The 18,044-nt window shown below is 37.3% G+C and overlaps 1 protein-coding gene and 1 pseudogene across 5 annotated transcripts in view; both read right to left on the bottom strand.

Annotated features, from left to right (window-relative positions):
• The window catches only part of AEBP2 (AE binding protein 2), a 116,543-nt gene that overhangs the window by 31,450 nt on the left and 67,049 nt on the right, over positions 1-18,044 (bottom strand). For 2 of the 5 annotated variants that reach the window (XM_031650324.1, XM_031650325.1), the window contains exons 6-8: positions 9,603-9,670; positions 7,208-7,321; positions 3,584-3,610 (exon numbers count right to left, since the gene is read on the bottom strand). In XM_031650324.1, the coding sequence (XP_031506184.1) occupies positions 3,584-3,610; positions 7,208-7,321; positions 9,603-9,670 (209 nt within the window). Of the gene's footprint in view, positions 1-128; positions 3,024-3,583; positions 3,611-7,207; positions 7,322-9,602; positions 9,671-18,044 lie in introns of those variants that run through there. The other 3 variants (XM_009180334.4, XM_031650327.1, XM_031650326.1) reach the window with 3 other exon arrangements.
• Positions 12,240-15,566, bottom strand: LOC108580918 (annotated as a pseudogene).

The following is an 18,044-nucleotide window of genomic DNA, read 5'->3' as shown; positions in this document are numbered from 1 at the left end:
CATTAAGGCCAAAGATTTACTGACATATTAATGTTTTCAATTAGTAAAACAAATCTTAAAATATTCATTGAGAGATAATTACTGTCCATCTTACGTGAAATTCACAAGTAACATGTGTCCACTTTAGGTAACATTTATATATAAAAAGTTTATTAGAAATATAAAAATTTTTAAATTTTACACTATTTTTCACCTTAAGATTCTTCTAGATAAAGCAGATGTGCCTTATGGTTCCAACACAATCTGATGTACAAAATCTTACTTAGTTCTTAGTAAAATAAATACAGAAACACAAATGATGAAATGATGGACTACTAATAACTTAAAAAACCCAACATAAAAGTTTCCAAAAACCACCATTTGTTGTAGGTACCTAATATGGCGATATTTACTGTAAAATACATGAAACAGCTTTCACTAAAATTTAATGTACTGGCTTATTACCAAGATCAACATTATCATATTAAAATGCAAGTTGTGTGGTCTAAGTTTATGTTTCCAAACTTTTTGTCAACTAGACAAAGGAACCAAAAACTTTTTCTTAAAGGACCAGAGACAGGCTGAGTATCCCTTATCCGAAATGCCTCGGACCAGAAGTATTTCAGATTTTTGATTTTTTCAGATTTTTTAGTATCTGCATATACATGAGACTCAGAAATCAGATCCAAGACTAAACATAAAGTTCATTTATATCTCACATACACCTTATACACAGAGACTGAAGGTAATTTTACACAACAGTTTTAATAATTTTGTGCATGAAACAAAGTCTTAATTGTTTTGACTATGACCAGTCACATGAGGTCAGGCGTGGAATTTTCCACTTGCGGCATGATGTCAGCACTCAGTTTTGGACTTTGGAGCATTTTTTATTTCAGATTTTTGGATTAGGGATTGCCAACCTGTAGTAAAAATTGGGGGCTTGCAGGACCTAAGGTCTCACCACTCAATTCTGCCACTGCAGGAGAAAGCAGGCACAGACAACATATAAATGGGTATGCTTGTGAGCTGCAGTTTGCTTGATGCTGAACAATACATAAATTCTGGACAACAGACTTATTTCAGGTGTCATATTACACGTATGTCATATTTGAAGGTAGGAGCAACAATACAGATGGGTAGACATTAATAAATGAAAACCACAAATTAAAATTTTCACACTTATTACCCAGTCATAACTGGATGCTATGTGTATATATGTATACATACAAGTTATAAAGCTAGCTCATTTCAATTCCATATTCTTTTTGGTGTGTTAATCAACAGTATCAAACCAACATCAGATAAGCAGCAAAAGGATTATGATTGATTGAGTACTCAGAAGTTAATCAACGATCACGAAATCTGGTTTTCACATCTAATTATTTCTACACAACGAAAAAACTTATTTACTGTGCTCTACATAGAAAATATCAGATGTATCTTTTCAGGTGTAATTTGAAAATTTAATTGAATTGTTACAATTTGAAGCTAAATGTGATTTGCTTTGTTTTATTAGAAAAAATACTCAAGCAAGGTCTACAATCATTGGTCAATTAAGAATGACTTACAAGAACATGAGGCAATAAAATAAAAATACAGGTACAAACTATGTATCTGAAACACTTCTATTTGGCAATTTTATAACAAATCAAATTTTAAAAAGAACAAAAGAGATTGCAGATTACTTCGCAGATACAGAAGAAAGCAATTGATGAAGTGCTTAAGCAAAAGAAAACAACAAAAAAAGAAAACACACTGCTTTTCTTTTTAAAAATAAAATCACATTGCTATAGATCAAATGGATAATACCCTTATTAAACAACCATTCCAGAATGTCTTATAGTAGCAGTGCTTTTATTTGCACTTCACTTAATTTTATAAGACTCATTTCATGTATATAGCTCTTTACCCCATTGTTAACGAATAAAGTCTCTCATAATTTTTACATTTTTAAATTTTTTTAAAGCAAATGAGAAACGATTTATGCATCATGGAACCTTTCCCATTTTGGAACCAAAGGTTTAATTCTATATTTTTGTCTATATTTCTTTAAAAAATTTAGTGTAAAAACTGCTGGTTTTTATATCACTGTAGTAAAGTGAAAACTCCTCAATCAGGAGTATTTTCTGCAGTTTCACTGCATATAACCACATACTTTACAATGTCCTTCCAACAGTAAGGAAGTAATTGATTTCTTGATCACTGTCAGAAAAGAGTGCCATAATTCTATTATGGGTATAGGTCCTCCCTCAAAGACTTTCTGGAAGGATGTTCAATGTGTTTTGTTCTTATAGATATTAACAGTAGTACATAGTCCCTTAAGTCTGTGAAAGACATTTATTGTTAAAGAAGGTGCTTTTATTAACAATTCCTCTGGCAGCACTAGTGAATTACAATATCCTTCAATATTATTTCTACCATAATATATACATTTAACTTTCATGCCTCTAGAAAAACATCTACAGTACATTTCAAAATATAAAAATATATTACAAATCTGCTGAATTATTTACAAGCAATGTTCTATTATCTCTATGCAACATTTGTTTAATACAATACTAACAAGTTACACATATTTCCATTTCTGTACGTTAAAAAAAATCGATATGGCTTCTTGCTTACCAAGCAAGAAAGTGATTTTATTTTCCTTTTCAAAACCAACTTTGGTGCATAAAAGATTCAGTTTGAAGATACTTGTAAAAAAAATACAATTTTTCTTACATTAAGAAAAAACAACTCAAAAACCAAATGATTTCCTCAGAAAAAAAATTAGAGTCATATAGGTTAAATGAAAATATGAAGATTATTCAAATAATTTGAAAGGTTTTTCAAAAACCGTTAACAGATTAGTTATATAGGTAAATATTAACATACTGTACTCCATGAGAAAGCCCTAGTCCTGAAAAGGGAGCCACCAGACATACTGCAACACTCTTTAACAGTAATTTTCAGCCCTAATTCGATAGACGAATTTTTAGTTGATTGCAAACGTCGTTCACTGTTTGCTTAAATACAAATTGAACACTTTTCTTATCAGAGTTCTGCAAAAGAACACAAATGGCAACCAATCACATCTATTTATCATAATTGAAAGGTAAATTATCTCTTGATAATTTTCATTGTCTAAATATTTCCTAATATGACTTCAAATCAATAAACACTGTCAAGACAAATATCCTTACAGTGCTTTTGGTATTTGTAAGGGCACATGTTGTAATTGTTTTTCTTTCCAATATAAACTACTGAAATCACTAAAGGGAAGAAAAAAAAAAAAAGCAGCTTAAAGCAGCAAGCATGCAAAGCCTTTAAGAAGCTGTTCTACTAAGTTGCCAAAAGAGTGTTTGCTCAGTCTCCCACAGTACCATTCCATGAAAACGTGGATATACAGTAATATATTAATATATTCCACCGAAGAGTCTACTTCATTCACAGAATGTTTACACTAAGCATAAATATTATCCTAAATACTGGATTAAAAAAAAAAAAAAAAAAAAAGGAAGGGGTTGACTCTAATGTGCAACTTTTCCTAAACCCATTGTCAGTGACTAAGACTGCAGGTGTCCCCGCTTGTTTGCTTTTTATGTATTTATTTATTTTTTACCTCTTCAACCTCTTCTGCGGCATTGTTCTAGAAAAAGAGAAAAAGAAATTCTTTTATTCAACTGAATCAAACACATGTGAGTGCTTCAAGAGACATTGAAAATATTAAGATACAGGCAATGTGATGATCATAGATTATAATAAAAATGTTATTTCCAAAACATTTACACATATGGAGCTATACTTAGTTACATAATACAGTTGTTTTTAATAAAAGTTTTAAATTTAGCCTGCTAGTGCATTTCTAAGACAGAATTCCATGTGTAATACATATATTTTAGCCAATTAATACTTTAAAACTGATGCTTGGCTGGGTCCCAGAGGCTCATGCCTGTAATTCTCCCAGCACTTTGGGAAGCCAAGGCAGAAAGACTGCTTGAGCCCAGGAGTTCAAGATGAACCTGGGAACATAGAGAGAAGTGGTCTCAAAAACAACAACAAACCCCAATGCTTAAATCCCAAATAAATACAGTTGTCTCTCAGCATGCACAGTGGGAGTAGGGGATCCCCAGAATCTCCCGCAGATTCCAAAATCCAAGGAAACAGCAGGATTTGCAAATAACCTACATACATCCTTCTGTATGCTTTAAATCATCTCTAGATTACTTATAATATTTAATATAATGTAAATGCTATGTAAATCATTGTTACACTATATTGGTCTTATTTGTATTATTTTTTATTGTTGTATTGCTATCTTTTCCCCCTAAACAGCTTTGATACACAGTTGGTTGAATCCATGGATGTGGAAGTTGCGGATACAGAGGGCCAACTGTATATTCCTTTCAGTCTCATTTTGAAGGAATATGTTTATTTTGCAGAAGGTTTGCCATACTTTCATTATGACATATGTACAAGCAGGAAGTTATTTCTCCTAAAAACAAGTAAGAATAATTGTTTTTCTTCTTTTAATTAATTTCACAAGTTTTCCCAGTCAAAATCCAGCAATTTAAGAAAAGACTGCTATACTAGGACAAATGTAGGGGCTTCTATGACTCTATACCACTCTACAGTACACTCAATTCTGATTTCCAGAATAGTGAAAGCACAGAGGTTTAGAGTCAAAATTGTTTTTTTTGGGGGGAACGGAGTCTCGCTCTGTCGCCCAGGCTGGAGTGCAGTGGCCGGATCTCAGCTCACTGCAAGCCCCGCCTCCCGGGTTTATGCCATTCTCCTGCCTCAGCCTCCCGAGTAGCTGGGACTACAGGCGCCCGCCACCTCACCCGGCTAGTTTCTTTGTATTTTTTTTTTTTAGTAGAGACGGGGTTTCACCGGGTTAGCCAGGATGGTCTCGATCTCCTGACCTCGTGATCTGCCCGTCTCAGCCTCCCAAAGTGCTGGGATTACAGGCTTGAGTCACCGTGCCCGGCCAATAAGTTTTAAGATGGCCTTTTTTTTTTTTTTTTTTTTTTTCTTTTGGACAGAGTCTTGCTCTGTAGTCAAGGCTGGAGTGTAGGACGTGATCTCAGCTCACTGCAACCTCCGCCTCCTGGGTTCAAGTGATTCTCATGCCTCAGCCTTCCAACTAGCTGAGATTACAGGCGTGCACCACTACATCCGACTGATTTTTGCATTTTTAGTTGAAACAGGGTTTCATCATGTTGGCCAGGCTGGTCTCGAACTCCTGGCCTCAAGTGATCCACCCACCTCGGCCTCCCAAAGTGCTGGGATTACGGGCGTCAGCCACCTCACCAGGCCAAGATGGCATTTTTGACACAAGTAGGGAAAATCAAATCCACAGAAGCACCTAATATATCTTAAGAACATCCTCATTTCAAAGAATAAAATCAGCAAGAATTGTGGAATCACACACATAAATTTGAGAATATGCAACACTGTTCCTATGCACTTCAGAACATTAGTTCTAAGCTTAAAATTTAAGTCACTTTCATTAAAATATCTAAATTGCTTCCTATATAGCACAGAAACAGAAAAAAAACCAAGCTGATGTGGTGAGAAAGCAAAACTGTTGGAAAGAAGGAAATAGGATGCAGGCAGAAAACCAGATTAATCTTAATTTAAGATCTCTAAGAGAGGTTTACAACTAGTTCTAAAAGGCAGAGTGGCTCTCCCAAAATATCACTCTTTTAGGATGCTAATTTTAATTCATCTCTCCAAAGAGTAAACTTAAATAACTCTAAATTAGGTACAAGTAAATCAAGAACATTCAATTATTTTTCTTTATAAAGAGAGAGATAACTTGCAACCTTCCCAAATTTTTGGTAGTAGATTACTCTCAATCTTCTCCTTGATGATCTAGTTCAATCCACAAAGAACAAGTTTTATTGTATTAATTAGCACTTTCACCAAAAGATGTTTGAGAAGAAAAAAATTTTTTTGAAACAGGGTCTCACTCTGTTAGCCACGCTGGAGTACAGTGGTGCAATCTTGGCTCACTGCAGCCTCGAACTCCCAGCTCAAACAATCCTCCTACCTCAGCCTCCTGAGTAGCTGGGACCACAGGCATGTGCCACCATGCCTGACTAATTTGTGTATTTTTTGTAGAGACAGGGTCTCACTATGTTGCTCAGGCTGGTCTCGAACTCTTAAGACTTCAGCGAACTGCCCACCTCAGCCTCCCAAAATGCTGTGATTATAGGCATGAGCCACTGGGAACAGCCAAAAAAAACACCTTTTTTGTAATAGGGAAAACTATGCTTCTAGATGGCAATGCCTATTATGTTAGAATTTTACTCACAGAATAATGTCCCAAATTACAGGAAATCTCCAGGTGAATAGCACCCCAAAACGGTGCATCGTGGAATGAATATGTCCTTCAAAGTATTTAATTAATGTAAAATTAGCTATCTTTATGATAGCTAAAATTTACAAAGTTTCATTGAAAAAAGATATAAAGTCCTTTCCGTAAGAGTGCCTTTTAAAAGCTGGTTTTAAGCATTTCCACCACTTTTTTAATCACTCTCGTGTACATCATTTGGATAGAGGCACTATGGAGTTCAACCACATTCTGTGGAAACTTGGGCGGATTAACTATTTAACCTCTTGCCTCAGTTTTCCAATCTGTAAAGCAGAGACAGTAAAACCTACTTCACAGAGCAGCCGTGAGGATGACGGATATGCAAAGCACCTAGCAAAGTGACTCAGCGCACAGAAGAGAAATGTTGGTCTCTTCTCCTTCCCCCACATACCTTCATAAGCACAGCACACTAAAAAAAGCTCAAAACATAAAATTACTAGAAATGTGAACACTCTAAGCTATGTCTTAAAAAACAAATAATATTTGAATTGCTCTTTTGGAAAGTTTGGAGAAAGGGTAAGTTAAAAAAAAAATCAAACAATTTTGGTGTTTCAGACTCATGCAACATATTCTTAGGTCCACAAAAGTTTGGGGCACTTATTTTCAAATTACTAAGTATATTACAATCTAACATACTTAAGATAAATCTGGGATTAAGCATATAAACTTTATTAGCAAAATACTGTTTTTCTGGATTCTACAATTTTTAACTCTTTTTGAGTCCACATACAAAAAACAAGCCAGGAAGTAATGAGATATACTTGGTATCAAAATTCAGCACTTAAAACTAAGTCCTAATTTATCCAAAATTTGGGGAGAGAAAATTACAAATCAAAAAGTAAAACATAAAGGCAAGCATTAAATTACCTGTATATGTTTGGGTCCAAAAGCAAGGCAGTATCTTTGGGTAGCTTTGATAAATGAACTACTTTAGTTTTTAACTGATGTCGTTCACTTTCATTCACCCACACATCAGGCAGACTATGAATTAAAAAACAAGTCAATAATAAAATAACATTAATTTTAGATTTACACTTCATGTGCCTTCACATTCTGGCATTTTCTGCTACTCTCCTCAGTCCACGTTAAGTGAACAAGTTTCCCAGAAGCCAGGGAAGTTCAGCTATCAACCTTAATAGTAGGACGTGGAGTTCCAGATAAGAAATGGCAGTGTTAAATTTTAAACATGAATTCAGGAATAAATTAAACATTTTCAGTGGCAACATCTTATCAAATTAGAAATCTGTCAGAACACACTGGCTAGCTTTTAACTCAATTAGTGAAATTCATACTTGATTTTGACTTGTTGGAAATCTGACAGCAAGTTTCTTTACTAAGAGAGAAATAAAAGGGCCCAGTGCAGTGGCTCATTCCTCTAATTCCAGCACTTTGGGAGGCCAAGGGGGGAAGATAACTTAAGCCCAGGAATTCAAGACCACACTGGCCAACATAGTGAAACCCCATCTGTACTAAAAATACAAAAATTAGCTGGGCATGGTGGCACATGCCTGTATTCTCAGCTATTCCAGGGGCCAAGGCACAAGAATCACTTGAACCCAGGAGGCAGAGGTTGCAGTGAGCCGAGAGTGCACCACTGCACTGCAGCGTGGGCGGCAGAGCGAGACTGTCTCTTAAAAACAAAACAAAACAAAAAACCTGTAAGATTAAAGTCCATTAAACAAAATAAATAAAACCCCTGTAAGATTAAACTCCATTAAAAAAAAAAAAATGCATGTGGCCATTAACACTGAATTCAAAGAAATTCAACTCTACAATAAAATTCAAATGAATGTATTTTGATACTTGGATTAATCCATTTCCAGAACATTAGGAATATACACATTTGTACTTGATTTTTTTGAACAGGGTCTCACTCTGTCCCTCAAGCTTGAGTTGCAGTGGTGCAATCATGGCTCACTGCAGCTTCAACCTCCTGGGCTCAATTGATCTTCCCACCTCAGTCTCCTGAGTATCTGGGACTACAGGTGACACCATCACAACCAGCTAATTTTTTTGTTTTTTGTTTTCCTGTAGAGACAAGGATTCACTACGCTGCCCAGGCTGATCTCAAACGCTTGCCTTAAAAGCAATCCTTCTGCCTCAGCCTCACAAAGCACTGGGATTACCAGCATAAACCACTGTGCCCAGCCATTGGCCACATATGTGAATTAGGCATACATAATAAAATCTCTTTCAATGAAATTTATTATATTCTTGATGCTTATAAATTTTGTCCAATATTTCTATAACATATCCTCATTTTCTTTTATAAAAAGAAAATTTTAATAAAAAGATAAAAAGAAAATTACATGAAATATCTGAACTAAGGAACATCTAGGTCAGAAGTGCTCTAAATGGGCACAAAAGCTTAAAGAAAAATGTAATCACTGCTAGAAAATTAGTCAATTGCTTTTTCTATAAAATACCATTCACTATGCACTAGAGAACATTTACAAATTTTTTAAATAAAAGATTCAAACAAAGGCACAGCTATGGCTGCTTGCATACTGTTTGGAGGTCACTAAAAATGCTAAAAATGATTTAAAATTTCTATACTTTTTCATTTTTGAGACAGAGTCTCACTGATGCCCAGGTTGAGACCCTGTCTCAAACAAACAAACAAACAAAAAAACACCACACAAGATTTAAAAAGCTTAAGATTTTTGTTTTGTTGTTTTTGTTTTTGAGACGGAGTCTGGCTCTGTTGCCCAGGCTAGAGTGCAGTGGCATGATCTTGGCTCACTGCAACCTTTGCCTCCCGGGTTCAAGTGATTCTTGTGCCTCAGCCTCCCGAGCAGCTGGGATTATGGGTGCACACCACCACACTCAACTCAGCTAATTTTTGTATTTTTAGTAGAGACGGGGTTTCACCATGTTGGCCAGGCTGGTCTCAAACTGGCGGCCTCTCCCGGCCTCTCCCAGCCTCCCAACTTTCTGATCCCAAAGTGCTATAATCCCAAAGTGTTGGGATTACAGGCGTTTGAGCCACTGCCTCCAGCAAAAAATAAATAAATAAAACTAAAAATAAAAATAAAAAAGGCTTAAGTTTTGAAGCGTAATATACATAAGCCAGATAGTCTAAGACCTTTCAGATTATCTCTTCAATCCTGACAACCTCAAAACGTTGTACAATGTAATTTCTTTTTATTTGAACTTAACAAATAATTTTTGTGCATAAGATTTTAACAAAACTAAAACATGAACTTATTACTTAAACTAAAACATGAACGTATTACTTACGCATAGTATTTCAAATACTTACATGTCTTCAGGCATCCAATGAAGCAAAAGTTTGATCTTCCCAGAATCTTCTTTTCTCTTAGCTATTACCTGATAATGACATGAAAAGAAATCATAAAAACAATGTGTAAAACATCATTTTTCATGTATTGTTAAAAAATACTTTTGGGGCCAGGTGCGGTGGCTCACGCCTGTAATCCCAGCACTTTGGGAGGCCAAGGCAGGTGGATCACAAGGTCAGGAGTTTGAGACCAGCCTGGTCAATATGGTGAAACCCTGTCTCTACTAAAAACACAAAAATTAGCTGGGGTGTGGTGGCGGGCATCTGTAGTCCCAGCTACTCAGGAGACTGAAGCAGGAGAATCACTTGAACCCAGGAGGTGAAAGCTGTAGTGAGCAAGATCGCGCCACTGCACTCCAGCCTGGGCGATAGAGCAAGACTCCATCTCAAAAAAAAAAAAAAAAAAAAAAAAAAAACCTTTTACCTCTAATCAAGAACTTAAGTGTTCATACCCTGGAAGAGATAGTACCACCACTATATCCTGTCTGCTTTGTAGTTCTTCCCTGCTTTGTAGCACTCAAACCTCTGTCTTTCCCACAAGACTGAAAACTCAATGACATAGGAATATTTCTTACCCCATGAACCTTTGTGTCATACCACCTATAGTGGTGTTTATTATAAAATGAATTAATTAAATGTTTGGAAATCTATCCTAAAAAAAAAATAAACCTAGATTCAGTAAAAACTCTGTGGCCAAGGATGTTTGTGTTACAGTGAACACCTCTGAGCACTACAGGCCCAAAAAGGGGACAGCAAATATTCCAACACTAAGATCTAGGAACTGTACTCATTAATACCTATTCTCTCCATCCAAGTTGCCATAACCCAAGTTCAGGTCTCCATTCTTCTGGACCTCCTCAGGTCATCAAAGCTACTTTCCACTCAGTACGCAGAAGGCTTTATCCAAAGGACAAATTCGGTAGTATCACTTTCCCGACAAACTCTTCAACAGTTCCCCCTAGCACTTAGGAAAGGGTAACTCTTAGTATGGTGCAGAAAACTCTTCAGGATCTGGCCTCTCTAGGCCTCAGCTATTTCATGGTTTTCTGCCTTGAACTCCTTTAGCATTATATTTAGAACAGTTTCCCAAACTATGGAACATATAATAGAAATACTGTCCTGATCTCTAACTTAAACAACCAACTCTCTGGGGCTTTCTGTGCACCAGCAGCATTAATGTCTTACAAAAGAACAGTTATCATATTCACATACCGTTTTAGAGTGCTGGGCACACAACAGTAAAACAAAACAAATCCCACCCTACTAAAACTACACACTTATTTAAATGAAAATCGGAGCTCACAGCTTTTGGAAGGCTTACTATAGGTCATTTCCTCAGTGGCTCACGCCTGCAATCCCAGTACTTTGGGAGGCCAAGGTGGGAGGATCACCTGAGCCCAGGAGTTCTAGACCAGCCTAGGCAACATAGGGAGATTCTGTCTCAATACAAAAAATTAGCCAGGTATGGCAGTGCTTGCCTGTGGTCCCAGCTACTTGAGAGGCTGAGGTGACAGGATCACCTGCCCAGGAGCTGTGACTGTGCCAATGCACTCCAGGCTGAGCAACAGAGTGAGGCCCGGTCTCAAAAAAAAAAAAAAAAAAAGTCACTTCCTTAAAAAGCAATGTACTGCAGAATTACAGTAAAAATTGAGAACAAAAACGGTAACATGTCTCATTAGGGTATCTCTAATAGCTTTTCAATTGTCTACAAGTTCTGGCTCTGCTTTAAATAAATAAAAGCTGCAAACCATTAGATTACGTACACGTTTAAATGTGGTTTATTCAAGAAATGTGACCAGAAACCCCAATTAACGTATCTAGACTCCAAAGTATGACTTTGGCTCTATATAAAACAAATTACTGAACATTCATTTATATATTCAGCAAAAATATTTAAGTTATGTATGCTTCATTTTTTGATTACTCATTTTAACTCAGGCAATTAGACCTAGGCAAATATAGGTCTCGGTTAAGTCGAATAAAATTTATACCAAATTTTTACTCCCACAATCCCAACACTTTCTTGCCTGGCATATGCCGTGTTTGCCCATGCGCATACACAATTACACATCTCCTTTTTAGGACACATGCGTTATCACCTTTTCCGCGTTGCCCCTCCCCGACAACTCCAATAATGGGTGAAAAGTCTCTAGTTCATGTCTTCAAAATGCTGAGTGCTTACTCTACATTAGCATGTATCACACCATATTGTCATTGCTTTATGTGCCTACCTTCCCTCGCCAAGTGTGGAGTGTAGAATATGGTAGACAATTCAGTTTCTACCCTAGGTACTAACCCAAACATTTCCAATAAATGGAGAATGCAATGCAATATAATGGAATACTATGCAGTCATTTAACATTGGGTTTACACACACACTAATGAAAACAAGTAACAGGTAGGCAGAACACTTGAGGTTAGAAATCTGTGACCAGCCTGGCCAACACGGTGAAACCCCACCTACACTAAAAATATAAAAATTAGCCAGGCGTCATGGTGCACGTCAGTAATCCCAGCTACTCGGGAGGCTGAGGCAGGAGAATTGCTTAAACCAGGGCAGCGGAAGCTGCAGTGAGCTGAGATCATGCCGCTGCAGTGAGCTGAGATCATGCCACTGCACTCCAGTCCAAGCAACAAAGTGAGTTAGACTCCGTCTCAAAAAAAAAAAAGTAGCAATGGTACTGATATTATCAAAGTAAAAGGTTTTTCAACAACCTTGTCTCAATTTCACTTTTATTTTTCAAGATGAAGTCTCACTCTGTCACCCAGGCAGTGCAGTAACATAATCTCGGTTCACTGCAACCTCGGTCTCCTAGGCTTGAGCGTTCTTCCTGCCTCAGCCTTCTGAGTAGCCAGAACCACAGACACGGCCACTAGGTCTAGCTATGTCTTTTTTATTTTTTCTAGAGATAGGGTTTCACCATTTTGCCCAGGCTGGTATCAAACTCCTGAGCTCAGGTGATCTGCCCACCTCAGCCTCCCTTTCAAGTGCTGAGATTACAGGTGTGAGTCACAGCACCTAGCCTCAACTTCACTTTTAATCATGTATTTTCAGAAACACATGTGAACTAAAGGAGCTTAAATAATTAAAGAAGCTTTAAAAAATCAAGCCAAAGCCATGTTATTATTAATTAAGGGGATGACAATGCCATTTGTTTTACTATCTAAGTATGTGGCTTAGCTCAGCCAATCAAAAGCATTCATAGTGGATGAAATTTTTTTAAGTCTTTTCATTTCTATTACTCAAAAAAGTTGCATTTTTTAATTTAGCTGACTCTGTGCTTGTGCCTTCAACACTTACACACCAATTTTCTGCTCCTCAATAAGGAAAGCATGCTTGATCCTGTCACAAACACATTTAGCACACATGGAACCACCACAGGCCCTGCTGACATGTTCTTTGTTTTGGACAATCTCATGGAGAACTTTAGCTCTTACAGCACGAACCCCTCAATGTCTGTCTGGGCACATGCCACATGCAGATTTTGGTGCTTTCCCAACGTTCTTAATAAAAAGGTAAACAACTCTATTACCAAGGGTCCGGGACAGCCTTGTTTTGTTAGAGGCTGTATTGTAAAAAACCCTATGACATTATGTCAAATGCTGGACCATTCTGAGTGCCTGCAGACAACATCCCAGAAGAGAAAGAAGAAAGTCTTTGAAATATTTTCAAATGAATAAACAGTAAAGAAAAAATACTAATGAGAGGGAAAAGTCTCTAATTTACGACTTAAGGCACGTGTTATCTTCTGAAGTTTTTTGTTGTAGCTGGTTTTATTTTAAATGAAAGGTAGGCCAATCAGTCTAGGTTTAAGCTTAAGGAATCTATGCAAGTTAACATCAATCTGAACAGAAAGACCTAAAAAAGTATAAGAAAAGCAATACTTTCCTTTCATTACCAAATTCTGAAAATTAAGGTAATGCTTAAATAAAATAAAATCAGGCAAAACAATAATGTCGAACACTTAAAATTTCCATATAAACAAAATTAGAACTTTAGTGTTTTAATGATCTCAATCTCAATTTTTTTAAATCAAGTTCCAACCACCCAAACAAAATAATGTTATAATGTCATCCTGAAAACATATTAGGACTGAGTGAAAGCAGAGCTTTAAGCAAAAATAAAACACTGTCTCCACTATATAAAAACCTGTGGTCAGGCCAGGTGCAGTGGCTCACACCTATGATCCTAGCACTCTAGGAGGCTGAGGCAGGAGGACTGCTTGAGTCTAGGAGTTTGAGGCCAGTCTGGACAACATGATGAATCCCTGATTCTATTTTTCATTTTTTTAAATATGTTTTTTTAAAAAACAAAAAAAAAAAGTCTGTAGTCAAATAAATACTCTGATTTTACACTTGGCAACAACATTAAAAAGCCCAAACACAGGTCTAGAGCTGTTAAAACAAAATACCTCTACAATGAAATAATACATAAAAACAATGCAAGCCAACCAAGCACAGCAAGCCAACTGATTGGTAACTAGGATTTTGCTGACCTCTTCTGGAGAACGCTCAAAAGAATTAATGAAATAAGGCTAATTAGGCAAACCAAACAGTATAGTACCTCACATCCTTCTTTTACCCAATTGTTTCATTATTTGTATTCTTTTCTATAAAAGTTAATTTGATAACAAAGTAACTTAAATTTGCAGTTAGTACTGAATGTTTTTTACTACTAACAGAATTGATTCTGTTTAACATGTACTGCCTCCATCAAAACCTTCCCAGTTATAGAACTTCGGAGAATTTGCTCATCTAGCTCCTTTCCTTTCTATTGTGTCCAATGAAGACCTTATCTCATTATGGATGTCTCTTCCTTCCACTTTCCTTCCCCAGGAAAAAAATCATTCTTCAGATTACATTCCACCTTTGTGACTTTTCCTCAGTTAAGGTGCCTCTGCCTCCTCACTGTGACTTAAGGGTGCACATCGCTCATTCCTAGGTTTTTAAGCTTACAATATATGTAAGTTTCAATGTTCTTAAGTCCTCTCAGATGTTTTCTATAGCTCAAAAACTTTTCATTTTCATGGACTACTTTAACTCTGAGCAAATTTTTTATTTTCTTTCTAGACTTCTAATATTATTACCACTATTTTTGGTTCCTTCATTTTCCTTTTTTTGGAGCCATCTCTATTCCTCCACGGTGAGGCTAAGGATTTCATCAAAAGGAGCTGCTCTAATGAAAGCGTATGCAAGTTAGTGCTTCCCTTTTACATCACTACTCCCTTATCTGTAGAGACACTAGTTCATTACCAGATCACCAGTTTACCAAATCTATTGCCCTTTAAATCATTAAATGTTTGGTGAGCCCCAAACACTTCAATCCTTATGCTTTCTCTTTATTTACACTTATTTCCTAGGTAATCTCACCCAGTCTAATACCTATAAATACCACAAATACACTAAAAATTCCCATATTTTCTATCGCCTCTTATTCTAAAATCCAGTATCTCATCCATCCATAATTCTTGTCCACACTAACTCCAAAAGATAAACAGAATCCAACCCTTATCTCCACTGCAAACATCCCAGTCTAAGCCACTATCATTCTCTCTTGAAATACTGAAAAGACAAATTCCCCTTTACTCTCACCCTTGACTTTCTAACAATTTGTTCTCAACACAGAAATCAAAGAGAACATGTTAAAGCCTGCATAAGGGAAAGGAACAACAGTAGGTTTTCTAGGGCAGGAGGTGGAGGTAGGAATGTACTACAAAGCTACACCAGAAAACTTCAGAGTGCCGGACTATTCTATTAACTGTGATGGTGCTTGCCTCAGTGAGTACAACTTTCAAAACTCATAGAAATGTATACTTTCAATGGGTTCAGTTTATTATATATAAATTATACCTCAATAAAAATTATTGACAGCAAGTTTCTTTACTAAGAGAAAAATAAAAGGGCCAGGCACGGTGGCTCATGCCTGTAATCCTAGCACTTTAGGAGGCCAAGGCGAGTGGATCACTAGAGGTCAGGAGTTCGATACCAGCCTGGCCAACATGGCGAAATCCTGTCTCTACTGAAAATACAAAAATTAGCTGGGCATGGGGACGCTAATTTAGTAGCAGTCCCAGCTACTCAAGAAGCTGCAGCACAAGAATCGCTGGAACCTGGGAGGCAGAGGTTGCAGTGAGACGGCATTGTATCACTGCACTCCAGCCTGGGCGACACAGCAAGGCTCTGTCTCAAAAAAATATTATATATATTATTTTAAAAACCAGGCCAGGTACGGTGGCTCACTCCAGCACTCTGGGAGGCAAAGCCAGGAGGATCACTTGAGCCCAGGAGTTTGAGACCAGCCTGGGCAACCTAGCAAGACGTCGTTTCTATAAAAAAAAAAAAAAAAAAAATCAAAAAATTAGCCGGGCATGGTGGTGTGCTCCTACAGACCAAACTACTTGGGAGACTGAGGAGGGAGGACTGCTTGAGCCCAGGAGTTTGAGGCAACAGTGAGCCATGATCATACCACCACATTCCACTCTGGGAGACAGAGCAAAACTCTGACTCAAAAAAATAAAACAAACAAATAAAATCAGACCATGCCTATTCAAACCCCTTCAATGGCTTCCCATCTCACACAAAATAAAAGCTAAGGTCTTAGTCCACCAAGGTTCTCCCTAATACCTCTCAAACTTAACTCCTACTCTCTCTTCTTCCCTTGTTCCCTCCAGCTACACTGCCTACTCTGCCTACTCACTGTTGTTCTAATATACCTGACATAGTCCCACTTCAGGAGGTTACGCCTCATCTTCCCTCTGGCTAAAGTACTTATCCCCCACTAATAACTGAATGGTTCATGCTCTCATTACAAGTTTTTACAATTTTACTAATTTATCTTGTTTTATCATGTCTCTTCCATTAGAGTAACTGCATGGTATTTTTTTGTTTGGCTGTTTGATTTTAATCTGTTTTGTTCACTGCTATGTCATTAGTACCTGGCTCACAGTAGGTGCTCAATTTTTAATGAGCACCTTAATATTTAAAACACTTAATAAGTGAATGAACTAGCTCTAATGCCACACTCTGGACATGGTAACATCTTACTGACCTCTTAAAAAAAAAAAAAAATCTAATTACAGACCTACCATATCATAAAACTATGTTCCCGAATTTCAAAGGAGGATTTCAACCAGCCTTGCTGAGCAAGGCCCTAACCTTGCTGAATCCCCACAAAATCCCCAGAGCAGCCATAATAACTGTTTCTGGTCTCCAAATCCTGTATTTCCCCCCCTCAACTCTTTCATCCTTGTTTAGATAAATGTATTTCCTATGTTCTTTAAAAGAGAATAAGGATACCTTTCCTCAAATTCATGTCTCTCGTGTCTCCCAATCTCAGAAAGTTTCCTTTCCTTTGCATTTAATTTTCCACTTTCTTGCCTTTCACTCCAAATTTTGTTGTATCACTCTCTCCTTTATATCCTTATCTAATTTCCAAAATACACAATTCTACCCTTAAATATTCTAAAACTTGTTGTACTGATACCTAACTATTGCTCCATTTTCTATCTTGCCTTTTTTTTAAAGTTATTTAATAGTGTCCATTTAATTGGTATATTTGCTGTCAATAAATTGACAACACAGGAGGAACAAAAGGGTGAGCTGCTAACAAGGCTCCCATGCAAGCATCAAGCAGGACCTATCTTCCCTGTAGTATCACACATATCAATCTAAATACCACAAGAGTTCTCATCCTAGAATCCAAGAATGGCGTGGGGGTAAAGGTCCATAAACCCTATGTATTAACAATATACAACTGGTCGGGCACAGTGGCTCACGCTTGTAATCCCAGCACTTTGGGAGACCGGGGCGGGCGGATCACGAGGTCAGGAGATCGAGACCATCCTGGCTAACACGGTGAAATCCTGTCTCTACTAAAAAAAATACAAAAAAATTTAGCTGGGCATGGTGGCGGGCACCTGTATTCCCAGCTACTTGGGAGACTGAGGCAGGAGAATGGCATGAACCCGGGAGGCGGAGCTTGCAGTGAGCCGAGATCGCACCACTGCACTCCAGCTTGGGCGACAGAGCGAGACTCCGTCTCAAACAAACAAACAAACAACAATACACAACTATACTAGATCACACTAGGAAAGGTAATACAACCTTTTTAGTCCCTAGTTTCATTATCTGAAAAATTCAAGTTAGGGGACAACACTGGTTATGTGGTAACTAAAAACATAAATTAATTTACAAGATACATTTAATAACCTACATTATGTCAAGCATGCCTCCATTTAAATTTAGTCCATAAACAAGACAAGGTTAGCCTGGGCAACATGGTGAGACCCTGCCTCTACCAAAAATAAAAAAAATTAGCCAGGTGTGGTAGCTCATGCCTGTGGTCCCAGCTACTCAGAAGACTGAGGTGAGAGGCTCTCTTGAACACAGGAGATTGAGGCTACA

This window comes from Papio anubis, chromosome 9, assembly GCF_008728515.1.
Source record: "Papio anubis isolate 15944 chromosome 9, Panubis1.0, whole genome shotgun sequence".
Lineage (NCBI taxonomy): Eukaryota > Metazoa > Chordata > Mammalia > Primates > Cercopithecidae > Papio > Papio anubis.
This window is presented reverse-complemented; position numbering and strand designations above follow the sequence as displayed.